The sequence below is a fragment of the Astatotilapia calliptera genome, chromosome 3 (genome assembly GCF_964374335.1).
Source record: "Astatotilapia calliptera chromosome 3, fAstCal68.1, whole genome shotgun sequence".
Classification (NCBI taxonomy): domain Eukaryota; kingdom Metazoa; phylum Chordata; class Actinopteri; order Cichliformes; family Cichlidae; genus Astatotilapia; species Astatotilapia calliptera.
The window spans coordinates 3,019,087-3,045,160 of record NC_137424.1 but is presented as its reverse complement, the minus strand read 5'-3'; the positions used below and the strand labels follow the sequence as shown (position 1 = coordinate 3,045,160).

Sequence of the window (26,074 nt, the reverse complement as noted above, 5' to 3'; positions counted from 1 at the left end):
AACCTGGAGCAACGAGGTCAGAGAGCTGAACTCACTGAGTAACAGAAATAATTCTGCACTGACATTATAATCAGTGTTGACTCTGGTTGATTGTCTGACTGTGTTTGTGAGCTGAGAGGAAATGAAAATGAGTTTGTAACAAAAATCAGTTTTGTCCAGTTTTCCTGTAAAAAGCTGAACTCTAATCTAAGAGGATGTTACTGACAGGAAACAGCTGCATTATCTGCAGTCTGTGTGATCACAGCTGCTTCAATCATGTTTGTGTCTGCAGAGGTCAGAGGTCACAGTCTGCAGGGTCCAGCTGTCCGTCTGTGAGGAGTGACCGGTCCAAAGATCTACCTCCACACTTCAGTGGTGAAACTGGAGCAACGAGGTCAGAGAGCTGTGATGACTCCTTCACATGTTTGTGTTTCCTGGATAAATATGACCTGAAACATCCTCAGATTGTTACAAAGATTCATTAAAAAGAAAACAATGAAAGAGAAAAGATCCAAATGTTCGACTTGGTCATTTGCTGTTTGAGGACAGTGATGCTCATATCTGTGGGGAAAGTGTGACCTGAGTGGGTTCATGTTGGTCTTTAAAGAACAGAGCTGCTCTGATTCTCTTTGTGTCTGATCTGTTAAACAGTCTGAGAGGTCACACAGAGACCCAGCAGCTAAAGCCTGGATCATACTGGCTGCTGTTACTCCATCAGGACAACACTGAACCACAGTGGTGTGGATGTAGTGGATAAATCCCACCATACTGATGCTCAGAGTTAACCACAGGGAACAAAACCAGATGTTACCTTCAGATTGTGACCTTTGGAGTGGACGATGCAGATTTCAATAGAGAATAAATGTTGTTGTTTTTCAGCTGTGAAGAAAGAATCTAATTTTCTGAACTTAAGAATTTATGATGCTGGAAACAACATGGAGACTATAACACAACATTTCCACTGTGTTCATAGAATGAATGTAAAACTGTCAGACATTCATTAAATATGCAAAATGTCTACAGAAGCATCAGAGGGTCAGACGTGAAGCACTCAGTGATTTTGATCAAATGACTCATCAGTTATTGATCTGTACTACACTGATCTACCACGTTAGTAAAGCTGGTGTTCTGGTGGTGGAGGGAGACCTCGGATCATGTTCTGGTTTTGGAGCAGTGATCTGCTGATGGTTCAGTTTGATGAGCTTCTTCAAAATCATCCCTGACATCACCACTGAAAGGACGTCCATGAAAACAGACTGAAAATTACTGATATGTTCACAATCTGAGAGTTTAAAACTTGACAGACGTGATTCAGATGAAGTTATTTGAGCAGAAACTCCTGGATCTTTATCCTGTGTTGATCTGATCCTTCATGGTTCCTCCACAGAGTGGACCAGCAGAGCTCAGAGGTTCCCAGTGGTCAGTCTGCCCAGCAGCATCAAACACAGCTGGACTCCATATTTATGGTCTGTACATGTACAACAACTACTTTATTATTAATATTAATAATAATGCATTTATTTATAGGTCCCTTTCAGAACACCAAGGACTCTGTGGACTAAATGACCAAAAGAAACAAACTTTGAAATCAGACGGTGCAAATGTGATCACAGGGAAACGTTTTAAACATCGAGGCTTTAAACAGAAACCAAAGTGAAACAGTTTGTAGTCGAGATCAGTGGGAATGAAGCTGAATAACTGTTTCTTCAATATCTTTGTAAATGACAAATATGATGGAAATTAGCAGCATTAGCACTTATTAATGATGTTAGTCGACACTCGGCTGTATTGAGACGACCACATTAGGTGGTCGTCAACTGTAATGGAAACCAGTGGATCCAGTCCAGTCGTGGCGACCTGTGGTGAGTCGATCTGAGCAGCTACTAATGGAAACAGGGCCATAGATGTGTTTGTGCTTAATAACAGTGAATCACAGGATTTTTACATTACAGTTAAAATCTCATGTCGTTTGTTAAAGTGTGCAGTTCAGGGTGTGTTACTAAAACTGTGGTTTGCTCGCTTTCCAAAGACCCAGCCCCCATAAAAAGCAGCCAATCAGCTTCTAAGAGTTACACACCCACACATATCTATCAGGTTAACTCTGGTCTAACACACTTGGATTTAGCTTGAAGAGTGTTCCTGTACGAGGACTGAAAATGATTTAATAAGCAGCCAGTGTCCAAAGAACAACTTTGACACACCTTCATAAAACCTGCAGAGCTCTTAAAAAAGAAAAACTAGCTGAAAGTCTGGCTGCTCTTATGAAAAGTACAGAGAAATTATGGGTCGCTCAACGCTTGTGCACAATATAAGAGTTGAAATAAATCTAAAGAATAACTCAAAAGTCCTGCAGTCATACTGATAAAGTCATCTACAGCTAACTATCCAAGTGGATTTGTTTAAGACAGCTCCATCTGCTGGCGGCCCTCTGCAGGTGCATGAAAGGGGCGTGTTTATAGTGAAAGTAGGGAAGGAGGGAGGACTCTCAGCAGCTTCCAGCTCATATTCACACATTTGACTTCTCACTGAAAGCAGCAAGTTTGAGTGTCTGTACCTTAGTTAGAAGAGAGAACATGTCAGTAGTAATTAGAGTTGATTGAGCAATGCTGTCCTTGTAATGTAGTTTATGATTTTTATGGACAAGTCCAGTTTTTCTGTAGAGCCTCTCAAGTTGGTGACAGCAGCAGTGGAAGTTCACGTGTGAACCAGAGCAGCAAATCAGGTCCAAATGTGTTGTTCACAGTGAGTGGGATCATCAGTGTGCTGCTATGTTAACCTCCTGCAGCAGGATGTGTTTGGTCAGAGAATGGATAGATCACTAAGTCATTGTTGAGTTTAGGGAGACAGTAGACAGTTGGAGGAGGTTCAGCCAGTTGACACACAGTAGATAAAATAACTGAAGGCAGGAGCAGACACCTGTATGACTTTCCACCTCTCACATAGATTATTGTCCCTGGGCAGCGCCACAGGGCTGGTAGATGTAAACCAAGCTGGAGGAGAGGATTTATTCATCTGAGAAAAGTCACAGAGTTGTGTCTTGATGCTCAATCATCCAGGTACGTAAATCCCAAAAAGCTTGATTCTGTTCATCTGGATGTTTTCAGTGGGAGAAACGTTTCATCACCATCAGGTGACTTCTTCAGTCTCAGCTGACTGCAGGTTTCAATCTTATAAACAGGACATTTGTATGACTGAAACCAGCCCACTGAAGTAACAATGGGCTGGGAGGTCAGTTCATTGATCATTGGTACGCATATTGTCAGGACCATTGATCAATGGTTGTTGATCAATGGTCATGAGTCCAGTTCAGAGAGCTGGGGAATGGCTGCAATCACAGCATGTAAGATGGTGACAGATGTACCCTTAGGCCCCTCCTCCATTCAGAGATGGTCTTTCCTTTTCACATAAATGGCCTCCTTGACTCCGCCCTCAAACCAGCGTTCACATTTACTCAGGACCTTCTTGATGTGAAGTTCTTCTGCTTCGCTGGCTGCTGTGTCTGTGGGGATGGTGTTTGTTCTGTGTTGTAGTGTCCTGATGACGTCCAGTTTGTGCCCCAGTGGATGATGAGAGTCAAACCTTAAATACTGATCTGTATGCGTAAACAGAGTGAACCTTTAAGACCAGTTGTCTGTACGATCAACTCAGTCACCTGAAACATCTCCAAGTTTCTGGCTTTGATTCTCAACCCGTTGGTAGTTCAGCTCTGAACACCGGTGAAATGTTTCTCCCACTGAAATCGCTGCATTCATATGAACAGAATCAACGTTTTGGGATCATGGAGTTGTGGACAAAGTCTCAGTTAATCAGATAAAGTCAAACCTATAATTGGTAAAGAGTTCGTGGATGATATGCCCCTTGATCGTAAAGAAGTGGATGTTGTGTGGACTAAAGATCAGAGTGGTGAGTCATTCATAAAGTATTCTGTTCCAGCTGCTGGAGGACAACATCATCACTTTTGTGAAGAACGAGCTGAAGAAGATCCAGAAGGCTCTGAATCCAAATAAGCCCCAGTGCTTGGAGTTTCAGAGGGAGGATGATGAGCAGAGGAGAAACAGCAGAGAGGCATTTGTGAAGATCACAGTGGACTTCCTGAGGAGAATGAAGCAGGAGGAGCTGGCTGACTGTCTGCAGGGACGTAAGAGGATTTCTTTAAAGATTTAAGCTGCTGGATAAATGAGAGACTTGTGACACCAGTGTGTTCAGTCATTTCTCAGTGGGTCAGAAATTGTCATCAGCATTTTGTAAAATATGATTGTTAAAGTTGCATTTTTATTATTATTATTCAGAACTTCCAGCTGCTGTTTGTCATCGTAACCTTAAATCCACCCTGAAGAAGAAGTTCCAGTGTGTGTTTGAGGGCATCGCTAAAGCAGGAAACCCAACCCTCCTGAATCAGATCTACACAGAGCTCTACATCACAGAGGGAGGGACTGCAGAGGTCAATGATGAACATGAGGTCAGACAGATTGAAACAGCATCCAGGAAACCACACAGACCAGAAACAACAATCAGACAAGAAGACATCTTTAAAGCCTCACCTGGAAGAGATGAACCAATCAGAACAGTGCTGACAAAGGGAGTGGCTGGCATTGGGAAAACAGTCTTAACACAGAAATACAGCCTGGACTGGGCTGAAGACAAAGCCAACCAGGACATCCAGTTCATATTTCCATTCACTTTCAGAGAGCTGAATGTGCTGAAAGAGGAAAAGTTCAGCTTGGTGGGACTTGTTCATCACTTCTTTACTGAAACCAAAGAAGCAGGAATCTGCAGCTTTGAAGACTTCCAGGTTGTGTTCATCTTTGATGGTCTGGATGAGTGTCGACTTCCTCTGGACTTCCACAAGACTACAATCCTAACTGACCCTAGAAAGTCCACCTCAGTGGATGTGCTGCTGATAAACCTCATCAGGGGGAAACTGCTTCCCTCTGCTCGCCTCTGGATAACCACACGACCTGCAGCAGCCAATCAGATCCCTCCTGACTGTGTTGGCATGGTGACAGAGGTCAGAGGGTTCACTGACCCACAGAAGGAGGAGTACTTCAGGAAGAGATTCAGAGATGAGGAGCAGGCCAGCAGGATCATCTCCCACATCAAGACATCACGAAGCCTCCACATCATGTGTCACATCCCAGTCTTCTGCTGGATCACTGCTACAGTTCTGGAGGATGTGCTGGAAACCAGAGAGGGAGGACAGCTACCCAAGACCCTGACTGAGATGTACATCCACTTCCTGGTGGTTCAGGCCAAAGTGAAGAAGGTCAAGTATGATGGAGGAGCTGAGACAGATCCACACTGGAGTCCAGAGAGCAGGAAGATGATAGAGTCTCTGGGAAAACTGTCTTTTGATAAGCTGCAGAAAGGAAACCTGATCTTCTATGAATCAGACCTGACAGAGTGTGGCATCGATATCAAAGCATTCTCAGTGTACTCAGGAGTGTTCACACAGATCTTTAAAGAGGAGAGAGGACTGTACCAGGACAAGGTGTTCTGCTTCATCCATCTGAGTGTTCAGGAGTTTCTGGCTGCTCTTCATGTCCATCTGACCTTCATCAACTCTGGACTCAATCTGCTGGAACAAAAACAAACAACCTCCAAGAAATCTAAATTATTTGACAAACTAAAACTTCAATCTCTCCACCAGAGTGCTGTGAACAAGGCCTTAGAGAGTCCAAATGGACACCTGGACTTGTTCCTCCGCTTCCTCCTGGGTCTTTCACTGCAGACCAATCAGACTCTCCTACGAGGTCTGCTGACACAGACAGGAAGTAACTCACAGACCAATCAGGAAACAGTCCAGTACATCAAGGAGAAGCTTAGTGAGAATCTGTCTGCAGAGAAAAGCATCAATCTGTTCCACTGTCTGAATGAACTGAATGATCGTTCTCTAGTGGAGGAGATCCAACAGTCTCTGAGATCAGGATGTCTATCCTACTCTACAATTTCTCCTGCTCAGTGGTCAGCTCTGGTCTTCATCTTACTGTCATCAGAAGAAGATCTGGATGAGTTTGATCTCAAGAAATACTCTGCTTCAGAGGAGGCTCTTCTGAGGCTGCTGCCAGTGGTCAAAGCCTCCAACAAAGCTCTGTAAGTAAATCTGTGATCAGTATTTTATTTATAACATAAACAGTGTCAAGTGTGATAGCTGCTTAAAATTTTAAACATATTTAATTAAATGATCATCAGCACTAAATAAGGTCGATTTTATTTAATGTTTGATAGCAGCAGTAAATGTCAGTGTCTTAAACATATCTGGGTGTCAGCTTTTATCAAAGTCATATCCAGAATCATCCTGTAAGTAAACTTTATACAGCAGCTTTCACAGGTGAAAAACCACAAAATGCTTTACAGTAGAAACAGGCAATAAAAACACATTAAACAGCAAACACCGAACATCATACGGCCTAAAACTAGTTAAAGGCCAATTTGAATACTAGAGTCTGAACAAATGAGTTAGTGGGACCAGTAACAGCCTTTGACTGGAAGATCTCAGACTGGAAGAGCTTTTCTAGAAGGTCAGAAATATAGGCTGGGACTTGACCACACCAGGCTTTAAAAGTAAGGACTGAAATTTTAAATTAATTCTAACATGAACTGGTTACCAGTGTAAAGAGATTAAACCGGAGTAATGTCAAGTCTATTTTGTGTGCTGGTTAAGCGTGGCAGCATCATTCTGTGCTGAGTGAAGACGTTCAAAGACTGTGATGGACCCAGAGGTGATAATCATTAACTCACTCATTCCTCCTCTGGTCTTATTGCTCAGTTCACTTCTATATGTTACAATCAGCCTCACCAGTACAGTTCCCAGGATCTGCAGCTGCTGGCAGATTCAATCAGATTCATCGTGTTTCTTCACGTTTCTTGTGACTAATCACTATATCTGCTTCAGTAGAAATAATTTCCATGAAAAGTTCACTGGTTCAGTCTCCCAGCATCTCTCGATCATATCTTGACCTTTTCCTGGAGTAACAAGCCCTCACTCACCAGGATGTGAGCCAGCCTTCCCTCTCATTGGTGAATGCTTACACACTCATCACCTGTTCACAGAAATGAGGAGTCATCATTTGTTTTTGTTTAGCGTTGCCTTCAATGAACAAGTTCCAGATCTTTATATTTAAACAGGGAGCATTTTTAAAACTAAAACGTTTTTAGTTAACCATAAATATTAATGAATGTGTGTGAATATTAGCTATGAAGCACTTAGAAAAATGTGCTTGTGTGAATGGGTGATTGCACAAGTTGTGTAAAGCGCTTTTACTGCTCAGATGAGTAGAAAAGCGCTATGTAAGAACCAGTCCATTTACCATTCACTGACATTTGTCTTTGATGTAAAGGTTCAACATAAGAAGTAATTTAAATTAATCACAAACATTATTATCAAATGACAATTTTTCAAATTATGTTTTTATTTTGTGTTTGTTTTTTAGGCTGAGTGTCCCTTACCTCACAGAGAGAGGCTGTGATGCTCTGTCCTCAGTTCTCAGCTCCCAGTCCTCTAGTCTGAGAGATCTGCACCTGAGTATCAACACTCTGCATGATTCTGCATTGAAGCTTCTATCTGCTACAGTGGAGAGTCCACAGTGTACCCTGGAAAAACTCAGGTCAGATCAAGTAATATTCCAAAATCTTCATGAGTTGACACAAGAAGTCAAACAAATTCTTAATAAAGGTTAGCTTTTATTCTTGTTTTTTCATGAAACACATGAGAATGATGGATCTGTTTATTCTGAAGTTATAATCATCTGCCATATTTCTAATGTCTTTACCACGTGGAATTTTAAAAATGTTCCGTTCCCCCAGACTGAGTCTCTGTAACTTGTCAGAGAGAAGCTGTGAAGCTATGTCCTCAGTACTCGGCTCCCAATCCTCCAGTCTGAGAGAGCTGGACCTGGGTAACAACAACCTCACGGATTCAGCATTGAAGTTTCTTTCTGCAGGACTGAGAAGGCCACACTGTAAACTGAATACTCTGAGGTGAGATCAAGTTATGTTGTGCTTTTCATCAGTTGACAGTATTAATCAATAAGATTCCACAACTTTGAAAAAAGGTCAGCAAAACTTCTGCAATAGTTTTATGATAATTTAATGACTAGAGAGAGTTATTGATCAATGTTGATCAATGTGTCAGCTACTTTGGTGTTAATGCACTACCCTCACTGCCCGGCACATGGAGCCCAATTGGTATTTGCAATAGACTACCAGAATTAATTAACCATTGTGTGAGTACCATGTTGCCCTTTTGTTGTTGTTGTTTCTTTGAACAGTATATATTTTAGTTAGTAAATGTCAGTGTCATCCATTTGTTGTAGCTTAATAAGGAATGAAGGATTTCTAAAAATTAAAAAATAAAACCAGGATTAATTGCTAAATCTAATAACTCTTCAGTGCACCCTCACTGCACTTTAACAATGGTGTTTGTTAAATGTTTATCTTCCATTTTTCAGACTGAGTCACTGTCAGTTCTCAGAGAGAGGCCATGCAGCTCTGTCCTCAGCTCTCAGCTCCCAGTCCTCTAGTCTGAGACAGCTGGACCTGAGTAACTCTGACCTGCAGGATTCAGGAGTGAAGCTTCTGTCTGCTGGAGTGAAGAGTCCACACTGTAAAATGGAAACTCTCAGGTCAGCATTTACATTTTTCTATTGTTGATGATTTCAAACCTGATTTGTATTGCTGCACAAACACTAACTTGATAAAAATGTCTTAATGTAAATAATCAGTTTCTGGAGTAATTAGGGATTTTTGTTTACTTCTTGTTTTTCATTTGAAATTAAATGATAAATCTGATTTTCTCATTCAAAAATCTTTATTTCAGCAGCACTTCATTGACCAAAACTTCCAGTTCGATTCCTGCCTGTATTCTGAAGGCTTTTACAGAGCAGATTGGAGGCATTGGAGGCATTGGAGCTCTAACAGTGTATAAATGTAACAGGGCTTGGTACTGATGCTAATAGTGCTAGCTGCTTCAGGCTCTATTTGCACATTATCAGCACATTTAGCTTATTATAAACAGCAGATAAAACAGCTAGTACTGCTGGGACTTTATATTTTAGAATAGAATAGAATAGAATTCAACTTTATTGTCATTGCGCATGCACAGGTACAGGGAAACGAAATGCAGTTTGCATCCATCCAGAAGTGCTTTAGTGATATAGATATATTACAATATATATTAGCAATAGTATAGATATGTAAGTATATTACAGAAATGGCTCTATTATGGTATGTTATAATGTACACGGTATGAAGTATGTTGTGAATATTCTATAACTATAAGTATGTACAGGCTGTAGTGAGTACAAGCTATGAACAGGATATAAATATGAAAAACTATACAAAATATAAAATAAATAACTTTACAGAAATCTGAGCTTTACAGTTATACAGAAATGGGAACTATGCAAGTTGTAAACAGTTGTAGGGTTAAAAATTATCGTATGTACAGAATGATTATTTACACAGAGCTATACAGTAGTGCAGTTAAGATAAGTGAGGGTGTAGATAGTTTCTACAGAGGCTATATAAAGTGCTAGTGGTTGTGAGTAGTGGTTCAGTCCATGTTATTATTGTGTGTTTGAGGGTACAGTTGTCCATTGTGGGTGTGTGTATGTTCAGTCCGTGTGTTAACGTGGGTCAGAAGTCAGGAGGCAGAGTTCAGGAGTCTGACAGCTGTGGGGAAGAAGCTATTCCGGTACCTGGTGGTCTTAGTCCGGAGGCTCCTGTAGCGCCTCCCAGAGGGCAGGAGGGTGAAGAGTCCATGTGATGGGTGACTGGGGTCTTTGATGATTTTCCCAGCCCTTTTCAGACACCGCTTCCTGTAGATGTCTTTTATGGCAGGAAGTGGTGCTCCGGCGATGCACTGGGCAGTTTTCACGACCCTCTGCAACGCCTTCCGGTCCGAGGCAGAGCAGTTCCCGTACCAGACTGTTATACAGTTGGTCAGGATGCTCTCGATGGTGCAACGATAGAAGTTCACCAGGATGTCTGAGGACAGGTGGTTCTTCCTCAGAGTCCTCAAGAAGAAGAGGCGCTGGTGAGCCTTCTTGACCAGCTTGGAGCAGTTGGTCGTCCAGGTGAGATCCTCGAAGATGTGGACTCCCAGGAACTTGAAGCTGCTCACACGCTCCACAGCCGTCCCCTTAATGTGGATGGGTGGATGTGGGTCAGCATTCCTCCTGTAGTCCACGATGAGCTCCTTGGTCTTCTCGGTGTTAAGCAGCAGGTTGTTTGTGTCGCACCACTCAGCCAGACGATCCACCTCCTCCCTGTAGGCGGCCTCATCGTTGTCACTGATGAGGCCAATCACCGTGGTGTCATCTGCAAACTTAATGACGGTGTTGGAACCATCAGCAGGTCTGCAGTCGTGGGTGAAGAGGGAGTAGAGGAAAGGGCTCATCACACAGCCTTGTGGTACACCGGTGTTCATTGTGATGGTAGATGAGCAGTGGTTATCCAGCCGGACATGTTGGGGGCGGTTGGTCAGGAAGTCCAGTAACCAATTGCAGATGAGGGAACTGATGCCCAGGTCTGTCAGTTTTCTGATGAGTTGTGAGGGGTGGATTGTATTGAATGCTGAACTGAAGTCTATAAACAGCATTCTGGCGTAGGTGTTGTTGTTGTCCAGGTGTGAGAGGACAGAGTGCAGTGCGATGGAGACTGCATCCTCTGTGCTCCTGTTCTGGCGGTATGCGAATTGGTGGGGGTCCAGGGTGGGGGGGAGACAGGATTTGAAGTGTGCTAGGACCAGCTGCTCTAAGCACTTAGTGATGATGGGGGTGAGGGCTACTGGGCGGTAATCATTGAGGCAAGATGGGTTGGAGTTTTTGGGTATGGGGACGATGGAGGTGGATTTGAAGCAGGCCGGTACCACAGTGTGGGCCAAGGACAGATTGAATATGTCTGTGAGCACTCCTGCAAGCTCCCCAGAACACGCTCTGAGAACACGCCCGGGGATGCCATCAGGACCTGCAGCCTTGTGGACATTGATCCTACTCAGCACCACTCCTACATCGGTGGGGGAGAGAGTCAGAGGTTGGTGGTCTGGCGTCACGTCTGCTTTGGTTGTGGTTGTGGGGTTCCCTCGCTCAAAACGAGCATAAAAGTTGTTGAGCTCGTTGAGGAAGGAGACATCAGAGGATGCAGGGGAGGGTTTGGTGGTCCTGTAGTCTGTAATGGTCTGGAGTCCTTGCCACATGCGTCGGGGGTTGGAGTTGGAGAAGTGTTCTTCTACCTTCTTTTTGTAATGGTGTTTGGCTTTTTTGATGCCCTTCTTTAGATTAGCCCTGGCTGTACTGTAGGCGTGTGCATCTCCTGACCTAAAGGCGGTGTTGCGGGCCTTCAGGAGGAGACGAACATCCCGGTTCATCCAAGGCTTCTGGTTGGGGTACCACCCAGAAACGATTCTGGGTGGTGACACTGTCTGTGGTTTCGGAGATGTACTCCAGTACAGATGAGGCGTACTGGTCCAGGTCTGTGTGGGTGAACATATTCCAGTCTGTGTTTTTAAATCTGTCCTGGAGCACTGCGTCTGTCCCCTCTGGCCACACTTTAATTGTCCTCACAGGTTTCACACGTTGGATGAGTGGTGAATACCTAGGTGTGAGGAACAGGGAGAGATGGTCCGATTGTCCAATGTGGGGGAGAGGTATGGCTTTGTAGGCTCCAGCCAGGTTGGAATACACATGGTCTAAAGTCTTGTCTCCTCTGGTGTGGCAGGAGACATGTTGGTGGAATCTGGGGAGGACTGTCTTTAAGTTGGTGTGGTTGAAGTCGCCAGCAACAATAAAAGCAGCCTCGGGGTGTTTGTTCTAGAGATGGCACGATACCACTTTTTTATGTCCGATACCGATACCGATATCATAAATTTGGATATCTGCCGATACCGATATGAATCCGATATAGTGTTTTTTAATCAACAAAACTGTTTTTTAAATATCTTGCTGCATTTTGCAAGTCTGCAAGTTCATACTCAAGTTTAAAACAACAACTACACTAAAGCTATTCTGTTATACCTGTATACAAAAAAAATATTTCATAGTTCAGCAATACTGATCAATCTAATAAACTTAAACCTGCACCATCCTCCCTATTCTGGTATTTTAAAGAGTACTTAGCGTAAATATTAAGCAACCTAACTAATAGGGTTCCAACTCCCAGCAACAACAAAAATAAATAAATAAAAAATAGGGAACCACCCCTCACGCTCTATCTCATGATGCTTAATCGACGTAATCAACCTTAATTTGATGAAGTGTGAAAAAAATGCACAGAAATCAATTATTTTTCAAGAAATATTAAATAGATTCAACATCTTTCTTCAACAAAATTGCAGACTGCACAGATGGTACCTTCCCAAAAGAAAAAGTACTATAGCTTACTAGGGTATATTAGACTTAACAGTTACTATATATAGTAATTGACTTCTATTCATTTTACATCAAATTAAAACTTTGGGTGTCAGATAATTATTTATTAAAAGCTCGACATTTTAAATGAGAATAAGAAAGAAAAGTATGTCTTTGTGCCCCTTTTCCCTGTTAATGCCCTATCGGCCCCCCCTGGCTAAACTTTGCTAGATCCGCCCCTGCACAGTTACCAGCGTCAGCTACTTAGAAAAAGATCCTCGAGTAGAAAGTAATATTAAATACATTCTAACAACAGCTGATCAAGCTTAAACGTGCTGCTGTTGTTCAGCCGCTGGTTTCCTTATTCTGGTGCAAAGTGGGCCAAAAGCAAACTAGAGACACGGACTCGCGACAGAAAAGCCGATCAGCTGATCGTTAAGCAGTTTCACGATTGAAGTAGCAGCCAGAGAGCGAGAGGCAGTCGCTCGTTAAGCTTAACGCAGGAATGCTTTACAAACATTCAGAGATGGACTTACACACTTGCTTTACTTCTCTCGGGATAACTTTGTCGGAGATGAAATGCCGGGTTGCTAGCGAAGCTCCAAATGCTATCCAGACCACCGACAGGTCCCGCATGCCACAGCCGCTCTATCACGTGATGCATACTGCTCGTTCTGAGGTGGGTTACGGCGTGTTGCAAGTTTTGTGAGGTGCTTTCGTGATATTTAATGGATCGGATTACATTTTTTATTTTTCTCCGATATCCGATCCAGTAATTTAGGTCAGTATCGGACCGATACGTAATATCGGATCGGTCCATCTCTAGTTTGTTCTGGTGTTTGTTAATGGCTGCAGAAAGTTCTTTCATGGCCAACCTAGCATTAGCGTCGGGGGGTATATACACGGCAGTGAGTATGATCGAAGTGAGTTCTCTGGGGAGATAATAAGGTCTGCATTTGACCATTAAAAACTCCGCATTAGGTGAGCAGTGACTCTCAGTAGTAGTGGAGTTCATGCACCAAGCATTGTTAATATAAAGCTAACATGAGCCAATCAGTGGAAAGTCAAGCCATGACAGCTGTATGTTGCTGTGAGAAGAGTGGGGCTACATGCAGTGACGCTAGTGTTAGTCATATTAGCTTCAGCAGGTGGTCGGTGTGAGACCAGAAGAGCGTCTGCATCAGCAGGGCTCCATTTCACTGCAGTGTTACATTCTTCATATATCCATGCTGGACATTTGAATAGACTGAATATATCACATTCCCAGGTTTGGTGTTTTTGTAGGTTAGACTTCTTGTTTTTTTTTTGTTTTCCTTAAAATATTAAATAATTTATCACTTTATCAATTAATTTATTATTAGTGTCTAAATAAGGGCGATAGTGTGGCCTGTGTGGGTTGTCTTCAGGTTCTCTGCTTCCTCCCAGAGTCCAAAAACATGCATGCTGGGTTAACTGGAGATGTGTGATTGTGAGCATAAATGTTTGTCTGTCTCTGTCCTAGCTCTGTGTTTACCTGGCTACATCACCATGGTTACTGATGCTGAACCTATAACCTGGTCTGAAGCAGGTTATGTTCAGAGTTTGTTTAAAATTGACTGAAGTGCCTCGTTTTCACTGATTCTTTCATTTACAGAAAGCTTTAAGTGTGATATAGATTCAGTCATATCTGACTAATGTCAGTGAATGAGGCCGACCTGTAAAGTCACAGCAGTCACACTGTATGTGCCTCATTGTCACTGGAGTTTAGACTCCATGCATCCAGCTGGTGCTGCAGAAAAAGTAGAAATGTTTCTGTTTGGTTCTGATCTGCTGCTAAGTCTCTTTCACAAAGATAGCACTGCAGTTAATCCTGCTCATGTAGCCAGTTAGTATAAACCCAAGTCACCGTCAGACACAGCAGACATTTAGTGATAATCTCACTGTATGTGGTCTTTTAGCACCTCCTAGTGGTGAACTAGTGGAGTGGTGTTCGTCTCGGTGACGAGTGTAATTGTTGGGTGAGAGAGACCAAGCCTGCATGCTGGTAGCACCTTAGCCACAGCTCGAGTGTGGAGAAGCTGAAAAAGGTTTTCTAGTTTGTAAGGAGGAAAAACTGAGTTAAAGAGAGGCTGAGAGTAACACAGAGCAGCCATGAAAGCTGCTCACACAGTTTAGACATTTTAGCATCAAATGTTCTAGTGAGTTAGCTCCCAGCTAACTAGCAAACCAGCTAATTAGCACACCAGAAAACTAGCAAACCAGCTAACTAACAAACCAGCTAATTAGAAGACCAGCTAACTAGCAGAAAAGCTAACTGCGACAGCGTCTTTCTAACAAGATCGTCAGACACTCAGACTGGTTTCCTTTGTGGATGATGATGTATTCTCACACGGATCCTTCATGCTGATGCTGCCATCCACCCACTGCTCCTGGATTCCTCATCATCATGTCCATCAGCCCTCACAATACTCCACCTTCTTCAGCTTCATGTTCAGCAGCCTGGATGGACAGTAATTCTTTCCATGGGTTATGGTGGGACATTGAGAGCTGAAGTCAAACAGCAGTGAGAAATGAAAGACTGATTCATTTCTATTTAGTCTTGTGATGTGCAGCTTTGTTCAGAGCATTAAGGCCCAGCAAAGATCACTGAGGTCATAGAGTCCCTGATGAAACCTGTGTGCTTATAGAAACTGAGACCAGATAAACCAGAATAGAAGGAGATTAAAATGAAGTGTCAGCTACACAAAGGCAAAGCTATTCAGTTGTTGCTGTGAGTTATTTAAATGGAGGATGGAGTCAGACTTTAAGCTGCTGGACTCAGTCACTATATCCTGTTGTCCTCATAGAACCTGGACACACATACTCACCTGTGACACAGTGACACACAGTGTGGGCTACACACACATTAGAAAGTGGATCAGTCACACTTGTGCAATCATTTGTTGTGCTGGGAAACCATGAACACTTTGAATCACATTAATGGCTTTGTTACAGCAACATTCAATCATGAGTTCAAAAGTAGTGCATTGTGTACTTATTTTAATAGTACTGCAGTATGAGAAGTGCAACATTCAGTGTGCACAAACAGATCAGGTGCTTTCTAACAGCAGTGTTCCCTTTAACACAGCAGCAGTTCAAATATTTCTGTCAGTCGGAGCTGAAACATGAATCTAATCAAAGATCAAATCAAAGTTCTTTGCCTCTGCCAGGACGTTAACATTTGATCTAGTTTTTTACAAAGTTCCCTCAGCGTCCAGAGCCACCAACATACCTTTGATCAACAGCAAGTGAACATTTATAAATGTGTGTTTCCAGAACAGGAAGCAGCAGAACTATTGTTCTGTTATCAGGCAGCAGCACAAACGCTCATCAGCTCATTTACTGTGCAGGACTTTGAGTGTGTGAAGTGTGTGTTTGTGCTGGATTTCCTTTGGAGAATCTCAGTCAGAAACCAGACAAAGAAAAACTCTTTCAACAGTCCAGGTTGAGTTGACAACATGAACTGCATTTATCTTCCTCTGACTGACATGTTCTTCCTCCTCTGCACCGAGCCAGCTGCTAAGACTCACAAGCTCATTGACATTTTCTGATGATAAAGAAACTCTCTTCTTCTGCACAATATGAGCAGCAACAGAGAAGAAGCTTTCACAGGTACAGATGTTGCAGCTGTGGCCAAGTACATGTGCTGCATGTTGGAGCAGCACTCTAATGGACAGGCCTCTGTACTGATGGTGGGCTCTGCTCTGTATCCACCACACTGATCTCAGCTGAGTCTTCCTCCTGTTCACACTCTGATGAAGCACCAACAGGGCCAACTTCTTCTCTGGTTGCTCGGATGTTGTTGCTTCCACAGGTTTCTCTCCAACAACCCTCTGTTCCTGCAGTAAGTTCAGTAAGATCTGGGTAAACACTTGAGCTCCTTGAATCTGGCTTCAGCAGCAGTTTTCACATATACAATGTTGGCTTTTTGCTTGCGTGTCTCCAGGTCTGTTCTGAATGTAGACTTGAATTTGACCATGTAGGCGGGGTCATCATCTGAGCTCTCCATCACCTGAGAGAGATGACAAAACACAGAATCACAGAGCATGAAACCAACGTTTCTCCTCCCAGAAGTTCAGTCACAGACCTGCAACAGAAACAAGAGTCAAAGATTCAAACGACGCAGAGCTTTCATTTACTTATATCCACAAACATGTCCTCTACATATTCATGCTGTATTTACACACACATACAGAGGCTGTTTGTCTCTCACACACAGACAGGACACTGAGAAATACATCATGTTAAATATACCTGCAGGCTTCCAGCTGTGCACTTTGTCCCTGTCAGCTGTGATTGCCATGGCAACCTTGGTGTTGTGCGCGATGCAGGGACGTGTTCAAAGGCAGACGTCTGGCAGCAGCATCAAATTTGATGCACTATCTGTACTGAGTGTGCTGACTTTATTTCAAATGTCCCACTGCTGTGCAACATGAATCACATGTTCTGCATGTTTCTGTAACTCCCAGGTAACCATGGTTACCCAGCCACGCCCAGTAGTCTCCAGAGAGACCAACAGCTGGTTCACGTTGTAACGCCGTGGCTTTCGTAGTCTCTCCTTTTTCTACAGCTCATGTGTTCTTGTTGTGATGCTGCGTCTTGAGGCTCATACATGCCGTCATTTGTTGATCCTAAGAACGTTCCTCAGACCGACTTCTTCAACAACAGATAACTTTAGTTGTATCAACACTGCCTCCTGGAACAGTTTAAAATGAACATGTCAAAGATCTGTACTTGTCTCCATGTTTCTGTCCCCGCCCCTTTCTTTCTGTCCTGGGTCATGTGAGCGCTGCAGTAGTATTAGGCCAACCCTCAATGCTCCCATTGGCTGAGATGCATAATGACGCCCATTTCAAGCCAGCACTGATCAACATCCCTCCTGTGACCCATGGCTGTTATATTCAGAGCCAGTGAGCACTTTCACAATAATCATGATTTTAAAAACTGTGATTAAAATAATTACTGATGTTAATCAGTTAATGAGTTAACGAGATAATAACAGGTTAAGTTGCCCTAATAATTCGACTTTGATGACAAACTGATGTGATCTCCATGTTTCCTTTGTTGGACTGTGGGCGAGTGTCAGAACTGAATGTACTGAGTAACATGTAGAGTTTAAACATGTGTCAGTTCCAGTTTTAGAGCTCTAAAGTGCAGCTATCATGTTAGGAATATGTTAGGAATAGACAGGAACACTGAGCACACTGAGGTCAAATCTTTATTTTACCACTCGCTGCATTCTTGATGTTCATGAATTCAGCAGGTTCATGATTGTCTGCAGCATTAATCTCATATTTCCATTAAAAGTGTTGAATTTGACTGTTTGATGTTCTTTATGATCTCTGGCACCAGTTCATCTGTAGGCTGAGCTCAGTCCATCCATTTAGTGAAATGATGTTTAAAGGTCTCCTTGTTCTGTGAGCATCCACAGATCCTGAAGCAGAAAGCCTGGGTTACAGAGAAATGATCATCACTGTGATGATGCTCATCATCTCTGACTGGGATCTGAGGTTTTGTCAATGCAGCAAAGAAAGCCTGGCTATGTTGGACTGGGTGTGGCAGCAGCTCCCAGTTTGAGTTCAGGAGACAGACACCCTCTCTACTTTGAAGATCAGCTTCAAACTTTCCTTTTTGATAAAGCTTATAGTTCGAGCTGGATCAGGTGACCCTGAACCATCCCTTAGTTATGCTGCTATAGGCTCAGGCTGTTGGTGGACTTCCCATGATGCTCTGATTTCTTCTCCCCTTATTTCACTCCTGATGCTTTTATATGTCACTACTGCGTGTCCTTAACTTTTGTCTCTCTGTTTTGTTCTTGTCTCTCTGAGCTCATCTCTTCTCTTTCCCCTCACCCTGCAACCAGTCATGGTAGATGCTCCTCCTGGAGCCTGTTTTCACTGGGAGGATCTTTGTGTCAGAGGGAGTTCTTCTTCCCACCATCACCAAGTGCTGCTCACAGTCGATTGTCTGATGTTTGGGGCTTTCTCTCTAATATTGGAGGCGGTTACCTTACACTGTTAAACAGCTTCAGATGACTGTTGTTTTCTGTTGGGTATTGTCACTTATAAATAAAGTTACAATGGATGGATAGATGTTATTGTGACAAAGAGAAAACAACTGTTGACAGATAGATTGTTGTTTTGTGTGTCTGCAGTCTGTCAGGCTGTCTGATCACAGAGGAAGGCTGTACTTCTCTGGCCTCAGCTCTGAGCTCCAACCCCTCCCATCTGAGAGAGCTGGACCTGAGCTACAATCATCCAGGTGACTCAGGAATGAAGCTGCTGTCGGCTGGACTGAAGGATCCAGGCTGGAGACTGGACACTCTCAGGTATGGAGAGAAAATCTGATAGAGGAGGAAGAGTTGGAAACATTTCCTGTGTCTTTCACTCACTTCCTGTTTGTTTCCTGCAGATGACACATGAACAATCACACATGCGGGAATATTTTTAAGGGACAGACACACTAGTCTAGCTGGATAGTTCATGGATATTTATGTAGGGGTCTCCAAGGAGTCTGTTTGCAGGAACATTTAGGTCACAGGTGTACCTGATATAGATACCAGTGTACCTAATAAAGTGTCAGCTAACATTTGGAAATGGAAGCTTAAATAATGACAAACTGTACATTCACAGCTGAATTCACAATAAAGTTGTTGTCAAGTGCACATTTTTCTGTTATTGTTGTCAAACAACAGAATGAGAATGAAATATTGATTCTAACAGGGCCCATAAACAGCATTAGCTTAGCAGCATTAGCTTATCAGAGTTTCCATCATGGTCACACAAATCCTTAGCAGAGAAAAGTGGCCTACTTAGCAATAGCTGCTCAAGTTGTATAAAGAAAGGGAAAACAGTATTAGCATTAGTTGCTAATGGCAGCTTACTTAGCATAAACTCTTCACATCTTTATAATGCAAGGGAAAGGAGTAGCTCATGGAAGCCTGTTTAGCATTAACGTCTCACATCATTATAACACAAGAGAAAAGGGTATTAGCATAAGCTACTAATGCTTATTCACCTCAAATTAGATTTATCTGCTAATGGTAGCCTACTTAGCATTAACTCCTCAATAATATAATGCTAATTCACATCAAATTAGCATTAGCTGCCCATATTGTTATAAGGAAAGAGAAAACGGTATTAGCATTAGCTACTAATAATTATTCAGCCCTAATTAGAATAAACCTCTAAAAGCAGCCTACTTAGCATTAACTCCTCACATCGTTGTTACCCAATGGAAAAGAGTATTAGTATTAGCTACTATCATTTTTAATAAGTAAGAGAAAACAGTGTTAGCATTATTGAATAATGCTAATTCACACTAAATTTGAATTAGCTATTTACAAGAGCATACTTAGAATTAGCCGCTCACATTGTTAAAAAGTAAGGGAAAAACAGTATAAGTATTAGCACATAATGCTAATTCACCTCAAAGTAGCATTAGTTAATAATGGCAGCCTACTTAGCATTAACTTTTCACTAATATAATGCTAATTCACATCAAATTAGCATTAGCTGCTCACATTGTTAAAAGGGAAGGGAAAACAATATTAGCATTAGCTGCTAATAAGTATTCACCTAATTAGAGTTAGCCCCTAATGGCAGCCTAGTTAGCATTAACTCCTGACATCGTTATAATGCAGGGCAAAAGGGTTACCATTATTGGATAATGCTAATTTACATCAAATTAACAATAGTTAATAATGGTAGACTTCGTATCATTAGCTGCTGTCATTCTTACAAAGCAAAGGAAAACAATATGAGCATTAGCTGCTAATGCTTTTTCATCTAAAATTAGCATTAGCCACTAATGGCAGCCTACTTAGCATTAACTCCTCACTAATATAATGCTAATTCACGTCAAATTAGCATTAGCTACTAATAATTATTCACCCCTAATTAGAATTAGCCGCTAATGGCAGTATACTTAGCATTAACTCCTCACATTGTTATAATGTAAGGGAAAGAATTAGCATTATCTAATAATGTTGACCTTGGCCCACTGGAAAAGTTCAGAACTAAAGATTTAGGAGTGTTTCTCGATAGCTCTTTCTCATTTGAGAAACAAATGAATTCTGTTATTAAAACCAGCTGTAAGGTTTATATTGTTGATTGTCATTTATGCTTAGAAATATTTACTCATATATGCTTAGAGTTGTATAATCGATTGCATGATGATAGAGGTTTGATCCTTAGTAGTCTGTAAAGACTCTGTGTGCCTTCCAGAGTGGTCTGGCATGCACACACCACTTGGGGCCATGAGAGAGGTCGTACCCTCTCTTACTGATTTATGGTGTAGGACAGGGGTCTCAAACTCAATTTAGCTGGGGGCCGCTGCAGGCAGAGTCTGGGTGAGGCTGGGCCGCATTAGGTTTTCCACAAGAAAGGCATGGTTAAAAAATTCCAATCTTCTCAAATCTCTTTATTTTTATTTTTTTTTAACACAAAATATGAAAAATAAATAAACAAATTAAGAATTAATAAGAAAATTAATCAATCTGTAATACATAAATAAAATAATAATAAGATATTTTTAGTCAGTGAACTTGTGTGTTTTTTTTCAGTCTTCTATATCTACTGTATTTAGATTGAAATGTCTGTATTAACAGTTCTATAACCTTCTTCTGAACATGAATGGAACACTGTAGAAAATGAACTGTTCTTCTGAACATGGCTTCTCTTGCCTACTCCTTGCTGCTAGAGACCTGGCAGCGTTTCCTCTCGCATAGCCGAGCCAGATTTGGCCTGAGGGAGGAAGCAGTTGCGACCCTCAGTATGTCTTGAAGATGATCATCCGTAAGTCTGGACCTGTACTTGGACTTATTGAAGTTCAAAGTGGAGAAGAGCTTTTGGCACAAGTATGTGCTACCAAAAAGGCACATGGTCCGCTTGAATATTCGGGAAAGCCGAGGGAAACTAGGGCTCAATCCTCTCAAAAATTGTCCAAGCTTGTCTGCTTTTCCACTCACACTCATAACAAATAACATCAGCTGTTTCTGATGTTAGTTGTTTTGACTGCTTTTACATTATATTGAAATATATGTAATGTTCATGTTTGCTGCAATGCAAACGCAGTGATGCAAATAAAAACATCGAGCCACAAATTACGGTGCGACCCTATAATTAGTCCGGGTTACCGGGGACTGTTGTTGCCGATGAACAGGTGTCACTATGTGACTGCAGACTAAATTGGGCTGCATTGAGTTCATGACTTTTCTTTTATCCCGCCGCCTACGCATCACTGTGAGAGTTAATATGAGATCTCTCTCTGTGGAAACATAACTTTAAATCCCACTGACGTGTGTATAAATCTATATACGTATAATGTCCCGCTGGGCAGCAACTTAAAAAAACAACTTTTTTTGAAGTGTTGTGAACGCAGCGCGCTGGGGCGAATGTCGGCGTTTGCCCAATAGAAAGGAGGAAGCCAGCCAGGCACAGGAAAGAAAGAAACACTCCAGGGCAACGCTGCTGGAACTTTGACTCATTGAGAAATGTTTCCCTGCTTGCATCAAGCCCGGCTGGTGTCCCCTGAGATCCATATCCCACCCTGATTGGTGGGTTAATTCAGCTCCGCCCACAACACTGTAAAGTGTCATACATTATCAAACTAACATTACATTTTCATATTAAGGTGGGGCCAAAAACTATCGTCCTGCGGGCCGCAATTGGCCCGCGGGCCGCGAGTTTGAGACCCCTGGTGTAGGAGGACACCTGCTCTGTGTCTGGTTAAGTATAAGAGCCCTTTGTTAGGGGGACCGCTGGACTCTTAGCACCAGCTTTGGGGTCACAGGGTCACATCTGGAACACACACACACACACACACACACACACACACACACACACACACACACACACACACACACACACACACTATGCACAGACTGGTACTCTTTGTTCATACCTGTGTAAGACGTCATATGTTAATGAACTTGTGCATATTCATGTAAGCTCAATAAAGAGCAGTGTTACGAGGGAGCAGACGAGAGCGACTGAGGTCAAGTGAAGGAACGGCGCTGTCACAGTTCTCTCCCTCATCAATTGTCTGCTTCCAGCGGTGGGTCTGTGCTAGACGACCCATCACCAGCTTCTTCCACTGGTTACCAGTACGTGGTAGAATCCACTTCCAGATCTGGTTGTCTTTAAATCTGTGAATGGATTGGCTCCATCTTATCTCTCTTTAACAAAAGAATCCAAGTGGAGCCCTCAGGTCTGCAGATAAGCAGCTTCTGACCAGAACTAGACGTAAAAACAGAGGTGAGCTTTATCGATGGCTGCAGCCAAACTCTGGAACAGTCGCCCTTCACATCAGGTCGTCACCAACACTGGACATTTTTAAAAGCCGGTTGGAAACACATTTGTACTCTGTAGCTTTCAATCCTGACCAGTCTTTATAGTCATTACTGTGGATGTTTCCTATTTTCTCTCTACTCTGTGCAGCACTTTGGCTCAAGCTGTTTTTAAATGTGCTGATAAATAAATGTAGATTTCTTTGAATAAAACAGTGGAGCCGAGCTTTGAGCTCAGTGTGTAACAGTGTGTGTGTGAGAGCCATGTAATGTCCATGTGTGCATGCTGACTGTGCTGCTCTGACCCCCCTCCTCCTTTCAGGGTGGAGCCTGCTGGAGTCCGATGGTTGAGACCAGGTCTGAGGAAGTGTAAGTGTGTTTTTAATGGGATTCATGAAAACAAAGCAGCACACATTCAACCATCTTCATCATGTCAGGAGTCATCATCAAAGTGTCAATCAATGAACAGATGATGGATCAATAACTGCAGCTGGATTGTGTTTGTTCTCTCCATCAGATTCCTGTCAACTCACAATCGACACAAACACAGTGAACACAAAGCTCCAACTGTCTGACAACAACAGGAAGGTGACACATGTGGAGGAGGTTCAGTCATATCCTGATCATCCAGACAGATTCGATTACTGGTCTCAGCTGCTGTGTAGAAATGGTTTGACTGGTCGCTGTTACTGGGAGGTCGAGTGGAGAGGAGATGTTTATATATCAGTGAATTACAGAAGCATCAGAAGGAAAGGAGTCGGTGCTGACTCTGTGTTTGGAAACAATGATCAGTCCTGGAGTCTGATCTGCTATAATGATGGTCCTCAGTCTGTCTGTCACAATAACAGCTACACATCCATCTCCTCCTCCTCCTCCTCCTCCTCCTCCTCCTCCTCCTCTGTCTCTAACAGAGCAGCAGTGTATGTGGACTGTCCTGCTGGCACTCTGTCCTTCTACAGAGTCTCCTCTGACACTCTGATCCACCTCCACACCTTCAACACCACATTCACTCAAACTCTTTATCCTGGGTTTATGTTTCCCTGGTCTCCTGGTTCCTCAGTGTCCCTGTGCTGAGTGGAGTGTAAAGAGTGTCTCCTGTTACAGAAACACTCTGACTGTTGAACAGATAGTTCAGTCTGTACATGTCTGTCTCTTTCACTCACAAACACGTTTTCAGATTCATGGATTCAATCAGTTGATGTTTGAAACTCTTCTAAATGATTCCTTGTAAACTTCTTCCTCTTCAGTCACAAACAAACAGGAAGTGATGTCACATGTGTTCCTGTCCACACAGCAGAATGAGTCTATTGCTGACAGTGATGTACAAACAGAGTGAGCATTTCTGAGGCCCAAAATAAACTGAGTAGTTCACTGAATGAACAATGGACTGTGAGCTCAGTTCCTTCATCATTAGTATGGATTATATATGTATATGTATTATATTAGTATCATATATATCAGGTGCTGCTGCTTTCAGTCATTGTGCAAATGTGCTGTTTGTAAGGCTGTAAAGCTGCAGTCAGCTGAGACTGAAGAAGTCACCTGATCAGTGAGCAAACGTTTCTGAAAACGTCCAGATGAACAGAATCAACCTTTTGGGATCAGCCAGCAATGCAGCATCATTGTTGTTCAGCTTCAGAGGTTTGCAGGAATGAACTGATGACCAGAAACAGCTGCAAAGTCCAAGAAAATACCAGCTGGAGTTCAGCTGCATTTGAAGAAGTCAAAGAAAAGTAAGGATGGCAAAGGGCGACGTTTTCTTCCAAAGAGCTGCAAACATGGTCGACGCCTCATTAGAAGAATCATCTGGACATTTGTGAGGAACTCTAACCAAGAAAGCAACGTCACACAGATCCAACAGACAGTTTCCATGACTGCAAGTGTTGAGTGGAAAAAATGCTACATTGCATTATTGCATCCTCTCACCACAGGAGGCGCTGTTGGCACCACTGATTGCTGATCAGCTGTTCTCTGATAATCTGATTGATACTGTGAATAACGGGACTCACTGAACTCTGTGACACAGTGAAGATTACAGAGTTGAACTTCAACATCTGACTGACGTCACACAGACAGAAGGATGAACCAGTGAGGCACAGAACACAGTTACTGGAGATACTGGATCAGCTCCATGTGAACCTCTGATGGAGAAGCTGCTGAGCCAGAGAAACATCAGGACATGACAGCAGCTGCACTTATCTAACAACATGTAGCAGAGCTGATCTATGTTAGAGGATCTATCACAGCAGCTGAAGCCAAAGTCCAACACTGGATACCAGCTGAGCCTGTGCTGAGTGTAGTGTTACAGGAAAAGGGCAGAAACACTGGTAGCTCCCAGTGATGCTGACTGGGGCACAGAGCTGAATGATGCAGCATCAGGACACTGTTTCAGTCTGACTGACAGAGAAACCTGTAGCTGTATCTACATGTGAGGCAGAGGCCACACAAGCAGCTTTCTATGTTTCACAGTGACTGAGATCTTCAGTGGGGGTGGACATGCTCCTGTACAGACCTCTGAGGAGAACCAAGGTGCAGTCAAAGAGTCCAGTCTGTCCTCACAGATGTGAACATGTGCTTTCATCAGGTCTGCTGTCAGCTAGCAGGCTCACATCAGAATCACTGTTCCTGAAAAACACAGTCTGTGTGACATCATCAGTCAGCTGATGGTCCCAGATCTGAATGGTTTCTGTCTCTACTGAGGAAGTCAGAGAATATCACTGAGGTGTGGATCAGGTCTGAGTGAGCTGTGGAGGGACAGCTTTAAACAGTCCACAGGTCTCACGTCCTGCTCAGTCTGGTAGCAGATACCTCGTATTGTTCCAGATGTGCTGACATCAGCAGCAGCACAGCTGTGTGATACCATGAATCTCAGTTATTGATCCAACACACAGTAAATACAAAGATCAGGATTTCTGAGAGTAATCATTATGAGTCTGAACACATGATCACTGAATGTTAGTCTCCACAATAATAAGCTAACACAAGCAAACACAGCTTTCAGCTCTTATTTTGAAACTGGCTTATTTAGAGAGCTGTGATGTGAGCGTGCCTGGCTCTGAGGCACTTGGGTCAGCCTCTGTTGTTTAGAAGTGTTACAGACTGTGAATGACACAGACCTGTCAGTTTCCATGTTTGTCTGTAACACAGCTCAGGGCTCCATGCTGAACGCATCCATCCAGTGTTATTGATCCAGGACTGATACCAGCATTGGGATCAATACTACAACACACAATCACATGTGTCCACGTGATGTGTTTGACCAGCTTTATTCATTAATGATCAATCAGCTTATTTACTGCATCTGAGTCCAGCTTCATTTAAATGATCCAACCATGAAAATGACATCAGTCCTACAGAAGCACTTCATGCTAACAGGAAGTCATTGATTAAGGTGGAATAGCATGAAACAAAGATGGTGGATTTGACCTCAGGACCAGGCGTGTAA

General features: G+C 42.8%; 3 protein-coding genes across 3 annotated transcripts in view; all 3 read left to right on the top strand.

The window, feature by feature from the left end:
• Positions 1 to 26,074, top strand: part of LOC113016285 (phospholipase D1-like) — a 386,460-nt gene that overhangs the window by 157,092 nt on the left and 203,294 nt on the right. The gene's annotated exons all lie outside the window — the stretch shown is intronic.
• The window catches only part of LOC145423725 (NLR family CARD domain-containing protein 3-like), a 149,022-nt gene that overhangs the window by 14,149 nt on the left and 108,799 nt on the right, over positions 1 to 26,074 (top strand). The gene's annotated exons all lie outside the window — the stretch shown is intronic.
• LOC145426127 (NACHT, LRR and PYD domains-containing protein 3-like) lies at positions 36 to 24,009 on the top strand. Its single transcript, XM_080299649.1, has 10 exons — positions 36 to 373; positions 1,367 to 1,445; positions 3,913 to 4,117; positions 4,269 to 6,069; positions 7,410 to 7,583; positions 7,783 to 7,956; positions 8,427 to 8,600; positions 18,496 to 18,669; positions 22,952 to 22,998; positions 23,147 to 24,009. The coding sequence occupies exons 1-10, from the start codon at positions 195 to 197 to the stop codon at positions 23,701 to 23,703; spliced, it is 3,564 nt and encodes a 1,187-aa protein (XP_080155775.1). The 5' UTR covers positions 36 to 194; the 3' UTR covers positions 23,704 to 24,009.

What these genes read in the sequence shown, in the direction of transcription:
- LOC145426127 (XM_080299649.1), top strand. Translation starts at nt 195, where the DNA reads ATGTTACTGACAGGAAACAGCTGCATTATCTGCAGTCTGTGTGATCAC. An exon ending in GGCTGACTGTCTGCAGGGAC is followed by an intron (nt 4,118 to 4,268) that starts GTAAGAGGATTT and finishes ATTATTATTCAG; the next exon opens with AACTTCCAGCTGCTGTTTGT. An exon ending in TGTACCCTGGAAAAACTCAG is followed by an intron (nt 7,584 to 7,782) that starts GTCAGATCAAGT and finishes CCGTTCCCCCAG; the next exon opens with ACTGAGTCTCTGTAACTTGT.